The sequence below is a fragment of the Siphateles boraxobius genome, unplaced genomic scaffold (genome assembly GCF_051911475.1).
Source record: "Siphateles boraxobius isolate OS27281-9 unplaced genomic scaffold, OSU_SipBor_1 6, whole genome shotgun sequence".
In the NCBI taxonomy this organism is placed as follows: Eukaryota; Metazoa; Chordata; class Actinopteri; order Cypriniformes; family Leuciscidae; genus Siphateles; species Siphateles boraxobius.
The window spans coordinates 25,879,508-25,894,430 of record NW_027509186.1 but is presented as its reverse complement, the minus strand read 5'-3'; the positions used below and the strand labels follow the sequence as shown (position 1 = coordinate 25,894,430).

Sequence of the window (14,923 nt, the reverse complement as noted above, 5' to 3'; positions counted from 1 at the left end):
GAAAGAATCATTATACAACCAGCACCGATTCACCCATTGTTTGAGGTCCTTCAAGGTTTCAATCTGGTATTGCCTTTATTAAATACTTCACAATTTCACCTACAATGAATGGTTACAAAATGGTTACCTTTTGTCAAATATGGACACTTTTCAATTTACAAAGCTGTCATTTTGCAGAGAGGCAACCCAAAAACAAAAACCCAGATACTTCAGAGCAGTCAATGAGACATACCACGTTTCAGGGAAAGACTGACAGAGCTGTGAGAGAACAAAAGAAAGACATGATATATTTTCCCCCAACATCAGCTGTTGAGCAATTCAAGTTAATTTACAAACCAGATGCAAAGAATATGTACTATACACATGTATATATATTTATATTTATATATATACACACATTCATAAAATGGTTCAATTTGACAGCCATGTTACAAGGAAAAAAAATAGCAGACTGCTTAAGTATAAAAAATAAATAAAAATGATCTCACATGTGACAAACACGTACAACAGTAGGTCAGATCTGTGAAGTGGCATCGACAGACTTAACACGAATTTGAAACAATAGGAATATAAGGGGCATCCATACAGACATGAAAAAGGAGCTAACTAGTCTAAGCAGAAGAATTATAGCTAAAATTTCTTAAAAGGATCTAAATCACTGGTGGGAAGCAAATGAAAAGTGCCAATGAGCAACAGGAACTAGTTCAGTTCCACCTCAGGAGGCAGAGGGAGTGGCAGTAAATGAAGTCTCCCTGCTGCTAGGTGGAGTAAGTCAGTCGGCAAACTCAAGGAGGATGATGTGGTGGGGTTAATGGGTCATAATCCAACAAACCTGTTTGGTTTAGGCTGATGAAATTGTCTTTTACAATGCCAAAATGAATGTAATTCAGTGTCTCTTGATGTACAAACCCATAGAGGTCCTTAAAATGACATTTATTTTAAAGTTTCTTATTTGGTTTTTAAAATAGACATTTAGTTTTCATCTTTCCCTCACTAGTACAGACTTAATCCCTCCCTGTTCCAACCGTCCAATAGAAATATATATGTGAATACTGTGGTGTGTAATCTGGCAGGGGTGAATATCTTTAAATACCAGTTATCAGTGAAGCCACACACCTAAAAGTCCTATAGCAGCTCACAACAACACAGTAGAGTTCACTGGCAAAACGGTGACGCTGTGGGGTCAAAGCCTTTGAAAACGTCCTTTAGAGAGGCGTTGTCCTGTTCAGCCGTGTCTGGCTGGGCGGGGCTATTGCCGCCAAACGGGCTGCCGGTGCCACTTGGTTTGTTGGCCTGCTTTACCATAGAGAACAGTGTGGATACAGGAAGGTTGTGAACCCCCGCGGGCTGCTCCGCAGAACCAGTAGGGCCCTGACCAGCTGTGGTTGGACCACCAGTAGCAGGGGTCCCTGCGACTGTCCCTGCATTGGGCGATGGTGAAGGTTTGGGTCGAGGGCGATTGTAGCTGTTGTAGCGATCCGTAGTCTGCTCCGTCGAGCTCTTCTCTGGTTCCGGCTGGTCCAGTGCTGACTTACGCACAAACAGCGGCTCTTTAGATTTGGGCTTAGCTGAAGCTGCTGTACTTTCGCTTGACTTTGGTTCAGGGGGAGGGCTAGTGTTTCTAGTTGCCCCTGAACCCTCTGCCTTGTCTGAGCCCTGAGTCCGAGGATCGTACAGACTGATGCCGCTAAGTACGCTGCTGCTGCTGCTGCTGCCACCACCACTGCCTGCACCGCCCGCTCCCACGCCTCTAACCGACCCTCCTGCAGATAGCAGCCGAGGGTCATAGGGTGCGATGGTGGGGCTGGAGGAAGGTGGAGATAAGGAGGCAGCTGGGGGAGATCCTTGAGGAGCAGGTGGCTCAGAGGTGGACTTAAGGGCAGATTTCTGTGGCTGGAGTCGGGGGTCGGCAGGGGCTTTTCGTGACATGCGAGGGTCAACAGGTTTCTCGGCAGAGATGGACGGAGGTGACGAGATTCCTGTAGAAGCACCTTGAGTGGGGCTGGATGAAGTGGCGTTGACAGTTTTGAGGATTCGGGAGAGCAGCTCAAAGTCTGGAAGGGTAGAGGAGGATTGATTCGATTGCTCAGCAGGAGGAGCAGTAGAAGGAAGAGAAGTGGAGTGGTGCTGGGTGCGAGACAGACGAGGATCAATGGCAGTAACTGGAGGGATGCCGGGGGGCAGTGGGAGCAAGTCTTGTTTGGGAATGGGGATAGGGATGAGGTCTTCAGGACTCCACAGCACCGCCTTAGAAAACGAAGGCTTGTTCAGGACTACATCCTTTTTGATGTGGCTGAACTGCTGTAGTTGGGAGCGGGGATCACGCAAAGCCATGCCCATTAAAGGGTCGAGAGGGATGGGCACAGGCTTGTCCCTCAGCATCCTCTCACCCTCCTCTTCCTCATTACTGGCTGGGGCGGTCAATGGTGGAGGTTTGTACACAAGCGGAGGCTCTGGTTTAGGTGCTTGGGCGGCTGCATGCCGGGCAAGTCGGGGGTCTGAAGGTGTAGGAGATAGGGAGGATGAAGCACTGGCCTCGGGTGCCTGAGAGTCTGTGTTCCGGGACAGACGTGGGTCTCGTGCCAGCCGTGGGTCTGCTGGACGGCTGGGTGGGAGTGGAGGCTGAGACTTTTGTAGACGAGGGTCACTTGGAGCTCCATCCTGCTTGGCAGGGCCTTGGGTCTGGGTTTGTTGGCGTAAAGTTTTGAGAATGGAAGTGACACTACCACCACCATCCTCATCTTCACTAGAATACCAGTTTGCTGAATCTCCTGTAAGTAAAAGTAATCGATTTAGAGCTCAATCTAAAGGCTTGAAATTGCATCCATTTTAGACATATGCTCCCGAAATTTAATCTGTAACCTCAAAATATATTTGGGAGCATTTGTGCAAGTGCAAATAGTTGTTGAGGTGCAAAATTTTTTATTTATCTACAAAACGTGCTGTGAGCTGATACAGTGAGCAGTCCACCGTTCTATCACATAACCAATTAAACTTCATCTTTATGCTCTTAACTTTAAAGCAGATTTTAGGTTGGTTAAAATTAGCCATCAATCAGTCCCTTTACTATTCAGAGCGCAGGCTCTGTTGTCACGTGACAGGGAGCTAGCTAGCACCTGAAATGAAAAGTGCTGAAGAGAGATGAAAAGAACAGTGTTACATATCACATACCCAGCACTTGATTTATCCTGGTTAACTACTTCACTAAAACGCTCCCACACTATACTTTTCTTTCTTTCCTTCCTTTTGTTTTGTTTTTAATTCTCCTTTTTTAAATGGATCTTGGATCTGTTTTGCACCTATTGCAACTTAAAAAATTGGACCCTGCAACTGTGAGTTTAATGAGTCTGCAAAATAGTGCCTGACAAAAAAACATTAGTATTTCCAACAATGTTGGAAAACACTTTTATCAGAATTATCGGAATATTTTTAGTTAAGGACGTTAAGTTATTAGTTAAAAGTTTCTTAAGGATAAAAAAAGATCTTTACTAATGCTGTAAACTAGGGCTGCACGATTTGGGGAAAATGTCATATTGCGATTATTGAGGTCAATATTGCGATTGCGATATAATAAACAAATGGTTTCATGAGTCAACTTGCTTGGTTTTCAAGGAAAATGCACACACAGATTAGTGATCATTTGGAAATGTGTATTTCTCAACTCAAACTAGCAATAACAACTGAATGATTGATAACACCTATAATGATCAATAAGCTATTGATGTCTGGATAAAAATACCACCACCCCCCCACAGACACAATTCTGAACATTAATTATAGCCATCCAACATTACAGTAATTCCATCATTACAATTGAAAGCTATCAATGTTTTTTAAACATTTATTAGGCTTCAAAAAATAACTTCCTGTCTAACAGGTAGGACATACAGAAATTGAATAAAGTTATCAAACAGTCTGTGCTGCATACATTTTAAATTATATTTAGACTAATCCTTATTAAAGTTACAAAAGTTGTTTAAAGAGCAGTGAGTGTTTTCTCTTTTCCCTTTGTTTTTTGATTAACTTTACCGACAGAGATAATTAGTGGCTACTGTGTACTGTCACTTTAAGACCAGCTGCTGCTGACAGAGATGCTGATCTCACATGCGCCTCATTCTCTTACGAGTCACAACTCTTTATGTTCATCATAAGACTGCTCTTATGTTATGAAGATACTCGACAAAAAGAGATTTTGGCATAATTGTGTGTGTGTTATTGTTCGTTCAAGCGCGAAAGAGAACTGTATTCTGGCGTGCTGTCTTGTGCACACGCATGATACTGGCTCGGTACTTTCTGTGAGTCACAGTCAGAACATTCACAGGCATCGCGCTCTTTTTTTTCTTGTCGCGCATGAATGGTTTAAAAGCATTTGCATGAATCAAAGCGGGATCATGTAACACTAGTCAAATGATGACAAAAATTAACAGATGCTGCGTTAATAGCCCTAATTTGTTTAGGCTATTTCATATAAAATCGCAGCATTTTGCGTCATATAATCGCATAGGCTTGACATCGCGATTGCGATATGATTAATCGTGTAGCACTAATGTAAACTATATAGGGAGCACTTAGTTGCACATTACTCTTATATTGATGATTAACAACAGAGCCCAAACTATTAGCCTTAATTCAGTTGCCATTTATTTTTAGATAGAATTAAAAAAAATATGCAAATACGTAAACTGCACATAAGGGAGTTGTTTAAGTCAATATATGTTTTTACTCCAATTCGTTGTTGAAATATAATCATTTACACACTGGCTTTCATTTTCATGACAGACATTTTAAACATACATTAAATAATCAAGACACCACTAACCGGTTAAGTAAAATATAATGAATATATAGGCTAATATAGTGCATATATTTAGGGAAAGAGTTCACTTCTCTAGCTGACTAACAAACTGTGGACACTGAATGACTTGCCTGAGGTAAATGTAATGCTACTTGGGGTATTGTTTACAAGCTGTTTTACTGATGTCTTTCCGCCGTTGAAACACTGAGCGATTGCATGAGATATACGTTTTAGTAAGTTGTACTGTATCTTTCAACATACCTTCGGATGTTCATTCATGTTTATTAGGAAGAGATAATCGCGTTCACTTGCTCTCTGTGCGCTGCTGCGTTAACTGAGGAGCCTAGTCATCTGTCACGCCACATTAAAGAGCATCAAAACGGCATTTATTGTTTGAATTTCGTGATAAAATGGACATAATTTGAAAAATGACACGTCGTTTCTATTCTAAAGTAAAAAAACGTGGAGCTTATTGCGATTATTGGTGGTTAGGCTACAACGCTGTATGTGTTACCAAGTAAAAAAGTTCATTTTGAGCCCTGAATCTGATTTTCTTTGGCTGGTAGTCTCATCTGAAAACATCAGCCTCTGTTAGTTTCAGTAGTATTAGTGCAATAAAGCACCATCTAGTGGAGGGACAAGATATTTTAGTGGCAAGATTGCACAACCCCAGGCCAGAGGATGTTTACAGTATTTTGATGTCCTGGGCAGGGTCAAGCTCTGCGCAGAGTCCTTGAGATGTTTCCTTCCCAGAAATAGCCTTGGCAAAATATACATTTGAAGTCAGCACTTTGAAAACCTCAGCTATTTGTATGACAACAATGTTATAGTAAAAATATAATAAAAATGCTTTCTTGTAAAGTATATATATATATATATATATATATATGTTATATGATTGTACTGAATACTGCCACCGCAAGAAATGAGTTGTGCAGTAGTACCTTCATTCTCCCTCTCAGTTCCTCCTCCTTCAGCCAGCCTCTTGGCTCTCTCCTCATCTTCCTGCTGTTTCTGCTGGAGTCTCATAAAAAGCACACGCTGTGCTGGGGGCAGGAAATCTGGCACTGCCATCCCAGGCTGATTAGATGGGCCTACATTAGCTGCACCCTCTACATTTCCAGAGTTCTGGTTCCCAGGTGACTGATCATTGAAGTTTCCACCACCTACCCCTTGAAAGTTGTCACCTGTACCGAGAGGCAAAGAATGGGGCTGAATACTAATGTTTCATAAATAAAGCAGCGTAGGACAATAAAGCAGCTCAACTGGTACTAGCATGGTGCTGGCCAAAACAAGGTCATCGGTTCGACTCTTAGGGAATGCATATACTTTAATTTAAAATCAATTTGGATAAACATCTAACAAATGCTTAAATGCAACTGTGCTTTTGCATGCTCTGAATTTACAAAACCAAAGTTAAAATAACAAACAAACTCACCATCTCTTCCACCTCCATCTATTGACATGACTTGCTGCTGCTGGTAGAAGTTATCATAGAAGTTGTTACCAGATGATCCACCACCTGGAGGCATCATCCCCGGGTTTGGTGGTCCTTCTCCCTGGCCAAAATTCTGCATCATTGGCGGTCCTGGTGGAGGGCCTTGATTCATGTTAGGTGGGCCCATAGGAGGCATATCATGAGGACCGCCTGGAATCATGTGTCCTGGTGGCGGGGCACCGGGAAAGCGAGGTGGAGGTGCACCTGGGGGACCTGCAGGAGGCCCCTGAGGTCCTGCAACACCTGCAGCAGCATTGCCAGGACCTGGTCCTCTGTAAAAGAGTGCATCTGTGTCAGTATATTCTGTATGCGGCTAGTAAGTAAACCAACATGATTTGATAGAAAGAAAAAGACAGCTAACCTGACACCCAGTTTTTGTGCTAGCTGTCCTGTGGGCTTCACCACAATCTCAAACAAGGAGGGGATCTTCTTCCCAGCATTTCCTCCACAAGCAGGTGGTGGACCCATAGGTGGCGGAGGAGGACCGTTGGGGTTTAGAGGCCCTTGGAAGGAGCCACCATCTGGGCAGGGAGGAGGGGGGCCTGGGCAGGGCCCAACTCCAGGACCAGGACCTGGGCCAGCACCTGGGCCTGGAGCTGGTGGACCACTTGGAGGGATATTACCATGTGGGGCAACAGGCATTCCAAATTCCATAGGCGTGGAAGAATCCCCTGGAGAAGGTCTTGGTGGAGTTGGGAGAAGACCAACACCAGGGGGGGGTTTTGGAAGAGGGTTAATGCCTTGCTTTTTCAGTTCCTCAACCTCTTTCTCATCTTCTGCACCAGCTTCTGCATCCTCTGCCAGCATCTTTATTGGAAAAACAAAAAACATGTGATGTTAGTCAGGGTGCACAGAAACAACAATAACTCTACAACTACATTTAAAATATCTGCGATGACCACCTTATCCAGCAGCTCTTGAGTATCTTCTGTTAGGGACTCATGAGAGAACATGCACTCTTCACCATTCACACAGTTCCCTGTGGTATGGAACAATTTGCAAGGGAAATCACGTGCAGTGGAGTCAAGGAGTTATTTTGACACGTGTGGAAACTCTTACTCTTTTCAGAGTGCAAGTCCTTATATAGATAATAAGAGTTTTTATGACAATACGAGCAAGCAAAATGACCAAAGGATATCATGCATGTATGGACAGTTTTCTGCTCGTGCACAGAAACCAGTGATGTAAAACTTGCAGAGTTCTTTCTTCTTAGGCAGCTCAATGTCATGGCTGAAGTTACAGTGGTCACCCTGATGATAAATTGACAGCAATTAGTACAGAAATAACTATTATTGTCAACAAGTCATATGAGATTTTACATAATCTTATAAGTCAGACATAATTCATTAACTTTTTAATACTCAGAAATAAGGACATCTAAACTGTGTTTCAACCAATTTTATCTACAATATCTTCCAAAGTTGGATTACTGTGCTTACCCAAGTACAGCGGCCCTCAATATAGTATTTACAGATGGCTTTCCCCTTCTTGTCCGGCCCATGTTTCTCCTGCTCATGTCTCCTCGGGCCTCCAGATCCATCCTAAAGCAGTCAGAGAACAAATAATTCAGATGCTTATTTATGTTCTGCTGATTAAAATGAACCAAGTAGATAATCTGAAGAACTGTCTTACCCCCAAGTCCATTTCTCCATTGTTATCTTCATCAGGACCTTGGTCTCCTCCACGGCCCCTCCCTCGATTTCTCCCTCTGCCCCGGTTCATTCCTCGACCTCCTTTCCCTCTCCCACGACCTCGTCCACCTTTCGCACCTGAAGAAAAAAAAATTAGAAATGAAAAACACTCCAACATAAATAATGCTTTACCTCCACATCTATTAGTCAAGCAGAACTCACCCCGCCCTCTGTCCTTCGATTTCCTGTACGGGTTTAGATCTTTTGAATAGTCATCATAGTCATCGTCTCCCATGTTGTCATAGTCATCCTCTCCATACTGTCAAAGAAAACATGCATGCTTTAGGCAAAGTAAAAGACAGACTGATTTATCAGATGATTTATCAACTGATTTCACTGATTTAATGTGTATAGCTTGCCTAGTAATAATGACAGATTTTATAATCCGAGATATGGAATGGATGGGATATCTGACCAATCATGTGTTTTCCAGTTATTAATCATTTTTGGAAAAGATTTTTCGATTTATACTCACAAAAAAGCGATGTTGGCCCATTAAATATTTTAAAGTAGAGCTATATTCCTATAGAATTTTTTTTCCCAGATTTTGTTAACTGTTAGTTTTTCTAGGCCTGGAAATCACAATATTAAAATTCCATGACTATAAGAACACTGGATATTAGCTTTGTTTGGTGTTTAAAACTTGTGAATTATTACTCACCTCCATCTCATCTCCATACATGCCATCACCATCATCATTCTCTCCTCCCATTTTCCCCCGTCCTCTTCCTCTGCTGCCTCCTCTCCCACCTCGTCCCCTCATTCCTCCTCTGCCTCGCCCTCTCTGGTTCTTCATGCGGTTTTTGCCACCTGTGTGACAGTAATAAGGGTCAGCAGATGTAATTACATAGACTCTGACACACTGGTGTGAATTCACACACTTTGAGCCAGAGAATGAAGTATGCAGACACACTGAACATGTGATACTAGTTATAATTATGACATTGTAACTAAACGACAAACTCCACACGTCTACCTGCACATTATTAGAAATAATGTATAGCACTTTTGTTGATATGCATTCAGCCAAAACCATTCAAGCTAATTTATTTATCTTATTTCTAAATTAACATTCACCTCTGCCACGTGGACCCCCTCCAACCTCTTTGGCCTTGCGGTACTGGTTTAATTCCTTTGTGAAATCATCATAGTCATCATCACCCACTTCCTCATCCTCTTCACCTTCATATGTTTCTTCCTCATAGTCATCATAGCCACCATAGCCCTGCTTGTCCATCTTCATATAGCCACCTTTCTTTGGGATGGGACCTCCATGAGCAGAGGAAGCAGGAGGGTAACCTCCTTGAGACTACAAAATATAGACTGGGATTAAAACCTAATCTGATTGGTTGGTCACAAGCAAGACTAGTTAGTTGTTGTGTTATGAATGTCACTTTAAAATCAGATATAAATGTTTTACTAATATAAATGTTCCTTTAAATAAAACTAGGGATGTCTCGATACCACTTTTTCACTTCCTATACCGATGCCGCAGCTTTGGCTATTTGCCATACCGATATTAATCCGATATTTTTATTTTATTCTTGAACTAATACTAGGCCTAATAAAATATATGGAAGCACTTTGCTCAATTAGCAACCTAAAAACATCTCACTCAAATGGAGAAAAAATACCTCTCCAGTATATAGTCCACAACAACAGTTGATTATGAAAGACTGCCACCTTTTATTCAAACACTACAAAAAAACATACAGGCAGGCAGGCTACTTCAGTAGGCTACTTAAAGCTACCAACAGGTTTCCTGTGTATCCTGTGTAGCCTTACGTTTACAGCCTACGGTTTATAAACTGAGACAGACGGATTGCAAAACCTTGTTTATAGTACACCGAAGGTAGTGGGATGGAGTGTCTGTTGTGAATTTAGGGGGCACGTCAGCCAGAGGTGTGTGTGTGTGTGTGTGTGTGTGTGTGTGTGTGTGTGTGTGTGTGTGTGTGTGTGTGTGTGTGTGTGTGTGTGTGTGTGTGTGTGTGTGTGTGTGTGTGTGTGTGTGTGTGTGTGCGCGTGAGTGAGACGGACTCCTGCCTGCTGAACAGAGGGTCGCCGGAAGAAGGATCTGAAGTGCCGGTGTTTCGGCCTCAAAAACCCGCCTAACTGATCCGAAACCAGCCCAATTTTTATCCACCCGCCCAAACCCATTTCTGCCCGCAAAATAGATAGCAAAACCGCCCAATATGCGCAGCTTAATTGGATGTCGCAGCAGGGGAAATGCTATATTCAAGCATTGTTGGATAGGTATCGGATCATATTTTTTCTCCCCTCCGATCTCCGATCTAGCGTTCTGGGCCAGTATCGGCACGATACCGATGCTGTGGATCGGATCGGGACATCCCTAAATAAAACAAAAAATATGTTTTACTCACAGTGGGAGGATACTGAGGGCTGTATTCCCTGTACTTCCTCTTTTCACTGGGACTGTAATCCGAGTCATCACTGTAGTCTGAGTGGTCATCGCTGGAGGATGCGTGCCGCTGCATTACACACAAATACATTTGATAAGATGAGATGATATAGACTATCCACCACTAAACATTTGTGGTCAGTAAGGATTAAATTTTTTTTTAAAATTTAAACAGATTAAAACAGATTCTTAAACACCTCTGATTGACTATTGTGCTCACGCGCTTAACATATATGTCTGTGATTTGCTACAATGATCAACGCTTTAAAAATATATTGTAAATAGATGCTCTTCACCAAGCGCTTACACAAATACACACGAAAGCAGGTGGGTATCAGTGGATCCCTTATATATCCGCTGATAGACAGAGCAGCTGATAGACGCCTGCTTTCAAACGCTCCCGTGTGTATGTGTAAGCGCTCGGTGAAGAGCATCAGAGACGTCTATTTACAACATGTTTTGAAATCGTTGATCATTGTTAGCCAATCACAGACATATATGTTGAGCGCCTGAATACAATGGTCAATCAGAGGTGTTTAAGAATCCGTAAACAGTACTCAAAATGCTAGAGGGAAATGCTGGTATCATCACATTTTTTTAATTTTTAGTACCGAAGTCTGTACTTTTGAAAACACTAACAATGTCACAAAATATTTCAATTTCAAATAAAATGCTGTTCTTTTGAACTTTCTATTCATCAAAAAATCCTGAAAAAATATAATGGTTTCTACCAAATATATTCACTACAATATTAATGGTTAAAACTATTGATGCGATTTAAACTAAAAAAATGATTAAACACCACAACTGTTTTCAACGTTGATAATAATAAGAAATGTTTCAGTTGTTGTTTCAGTTTATGTTGAGCAATAAATCAGCATTTTAGAATGATTTCTGAAGGATCTTGTGACAATACTGGAGTAATGATGCTGAAAATTCAGCGTTGCCATCACAGGAATAAATGATATTTTAAAATATGTTAAAATAGAAAAGTTATTTTAAAATGTAATAAGATTTTTACAATATGACTATTTTTATTGTATTTTGGTCAAATAAATGCAGTGCTTCTTTCAATATCAACACAAACACTTACCTTGTGCTTAGATTTACGCTTTTTCTTGGCCCTCCTTTTCTCTTTTTCACGCTCTCTCTCCCTCTTTCTCTTTCTCCTCCGCCGATGTGACTTTTCATCATCCGATTCACTGACATGGCGTTCTTTGCTGCGAGGAGGTTTATCCTGGGGATCAGCTCCCTCACCACTGGGCACCTCTGCCTCTCCGCCATCATCCTCCAACTCACCTTCTTCCAGTTCCCCATCTTCTTGTCTGTTTAACATGGAAAACACAGCAAGAACATCACAACGCTGAACAGGACTACACAGGATATTATTTGGTTTTTTGACTCCTTGCCATTTGAGAAATCTTGGTCTTTGATAACTGGTTAGTTGCACAAAGGCTACTGTTGTCAAAAGCTGTGCAGAACAGAACATTAACTCTATTGATTGCTTTTTAGGTGGGCCTTCATTCTTAATTCTGACATGGCGACTTCTGCTGATCTGGCAATTAAAAATTCACATGTCTTTATGGTGTAGATAACTAAGCAAATTGGGATGTCTTAACAGCATTTTATCTTCAAACTTTCAGGCAGTGAGGGTAGAGCTAAAGGGCAAGAGAGATCAACAGGACTGCCAATCTACAGACGCAATACTATCATTTAGTTGCTTCAAGCATCACACTAGTGGTGTCAAATGTTGACTGATTATTTGTCACATGCTGAGAATCAGAGTCATTACAGAGCCGCTCTGTTTATAGAAGATGTAACATACAAGTACAGGACACCTGGTGGTTACAATTACATTCAGGCAGAACTGCCCTTTAAAACTAAGATTAGGAGTTGCCACATAAGACATAGAAGAATTGCTGCACTTTTAAATTGTGCATTGACAAAATATTATCACCTAACCCCTCAACTTTGGCCTATAAAAACAACAGATCCCTGCAATTCACCTTCTGACAAGAGAATGTGTGATACCACACGACTGCAATGCAAAGCTGTGTGTGAGATCAAAATATACAAGATAAAAGATAAATTATTACCAAGTTAAACCAGCTGCATAATGTACAAAAAAAGCTTTACTTGCAACCATCAGTAAGTGATGACAATTTTAAACTCTCAATCATGTCATCTCATCAAGTCTGCATGAAGGTCTTAACCCAACCATTCCTATAAACTTTATTAGAAGACAAAACTTGAAAGACAATTCTACTAAACTTTAAATCCTCCAAATATGTGGATATTTTTTCAGGATTCTTCAAAAGCTTTTTTACAATTACAATTCTTCAAAAACTTATTTTCTCAATGGACTGTGTGTACAAGATCTGACATTAAATTAGGCTAAACTCATGTCATCTGCTCCTCTGACCATGTAATGTCTTTAAAGTATTACAGAGGGAATCGATTGATGAATTATGACTGCATTAACTACAAATCCATCTGTCTCTATCAAAACAATCTCCACAAGCATTTACATCATGTTGTGAATAAAAATCTACAAGCTTCTATAGTTATCTAACAGCTCTAGCGAGTCTCAGTGAGGGAAGATCTTTCACTCATGCTTGTTATTGAACATGCTGAAGTGCCAAAAAATATGGTCAGACAAAATCCAGGCCACACTTGTAATAATTACTTGTCTAACACACCTTGCGAAAACAACTGCCAAAAGAAAGGATGCCAAAGTAACCAAGGAAAGGATTTCTTAGTCATTTAAAGTGTTGCAAGAAAATCTTGGCAGATAGACAGCTTGAGAACTACCTCTATTTTTACTAAAGAAAAGTTACTAACAAACTTTGTTCAGTGTAAGTATCCAAGTTATAAGATACAATATCATGCAAAGACAAAACAAATGTGACTACAAAATACTGGCCTTCATATTTCTGGTAATGAACTGAAAATACTTACTGCGAAATATTAAATTTATGCATAAATGATTTTCATGGAAGGTGATAGGTTGCATTTGGGGTATTTGCAGACAATGGTGGTATGGTTAAGAACCTTTGTGTTTTGCTTCATGCTTTGGTAAGACCTTGAATGCTTCTGAGACATTGGACAAATCACTGGTTCATAAGGGATGCATGTGCACATAAAGATAACTAGTTTACAACAAAACTAGAGTATGTTGAAACAGGAGCACATTTTGTGGAACATTTAACAGATTATTTACAATACGTTATAATATGATTTCTACTGTCGACAATGTATCTGACATGGAAGACTTAAGGGACAGTATTGAACCAATTAAGGAAGCCAAAACATTAAAAATAAGGGGTAAAATTATTTTCGTTGTTAGTTCCTATCAAAATGTCGTAACTGTTACCTAAATGTATCATGTTAATTCTCAGTAAAATTTTTGAATAGACAAGAATAAAAAAATTATTAAAAATAGCTTTAGTAACTACTTACACTACAAGAACTTCATATTTGAGAATATAATGGTATGATTATATAGTGACTTTTAACGTTAAAATAAAAAATAACGTTATCGATAAATCTAAGTGCGTAACTCGTGACACTTAGCACACAGGCTAAGTGCTAAACGGTGACTAATTAAAATCGCCTATCTTAAATAATGAGATAATATTAAGATAAACTGAATCGTACTGTATTCGATGGTTAATTAAATGAATTGAAAGAGTGGTTAATCTAGCGGGCAAGTCATAATCCATGCTAGTCCGTGGCTATTCATTAGCTTCTGTTAGCCGTGTTGTTGTTGTACTTTACGCAACGTTAGTAGTCGCTAACTGTTAGCTTTAGCTTTGTCCGGGCCTCGCGATGTATAAAGATACAAATTCCTTAATGCGTTCCAGGGATAAATTTTTCCTCTTATCCGCCACATTGCGTACAATTTGCGTTAGTCGTTATGATTTTAATTGGATATTAATAGCCACATATTGTTTACTCGGTTTTTTTTATCCGTCCGTTATTTATGTGATGAAAACATTAAGTAACTGGAGCAATGTTTTGGCGTAGTTGTGGCCCGCTTGGTCTTCGATCACTTAAAAAGCTTCGAAAAGTGACGGAAAATGTAAATTTGATCATATTCTGAACGTTTTCCTGATTCGCTTGTGACCTTCCAGATTGCGCTGTCTAACGTTTCAAGATGGCGTTTCGTTACCTCTGTACGTTTCCCAGAAAAGGCGACTTTAATCCCTTTGAAAGAAAAAAAAGCAAATGCCCGTGCTTTTGTTTTTGGAAAAAAGCAAAGGACAAATCAATAGTTGGATAGAAATATGATGATATTACTCGACCTTTCGTCAGTGAGAAGGCTGTTGTGTTCGTGGTTGGCTGTTGGGGAGTTTGGATGGACAGTCATGCTTTCCACAGCCATTTCCTCTAACGTACTACATTCAGTGCAAAAAATCAACTGTCTTATGCGTTACTTGACTTTGATCTACTTGTTGATTGGCTTTAGGAAGAGATTCAGTTCATAGTAGTCAATTCCCCACTAACAGTTTAAAAGAGAA

The 14,923-nt window shown here is 40.5% G+C and overlaps 1 protein-coding gene across 1 annotated transcript; it reads right to left on the bottom strand.

Annotated features, from left to right (window-relative positions):
* Positions 1 to 52: 52 nt before the first annotated feature.
* On the bottom strand, positions 53 to 14,848 carry zc3h4 (zinc finger CCCH-type containing 4). The gene is made up of 14 exons (XM_077208433.1): positions 14,708 to 14,848; positions 11,497 to 11,728; positions 10,366 to 10,473; positions 9,062 to 9,293; positions 8,646 to 8,794; positions 8,147 to 8,243; positions 7,926 to 8,062; positions 7,733 to 7,834; positions 7,432 to 7,543; positions 7,196 to 7,305; positions 6,655 to 7,100; positions 6,234 to 6,565; positions 5,740 to 5,982; positions 53 to 2,771 (listed from the first exon to the last, which is right to left on the bottom strand). Exons 1-14 carry the CDS (start codon positions 14,785 to 14,787, stop codon positions 1,156 to 1,158), a joined length of 3,996 nt encoding a protein of 1,331 aa, XP_077064548.1. The 5' UTR covers positions 14,788 to 14,848; the 3' UTR covers positions 53 to 1,155.
* Positions 14,849 to 14,923: the final 75 nt, after the last annotated feature.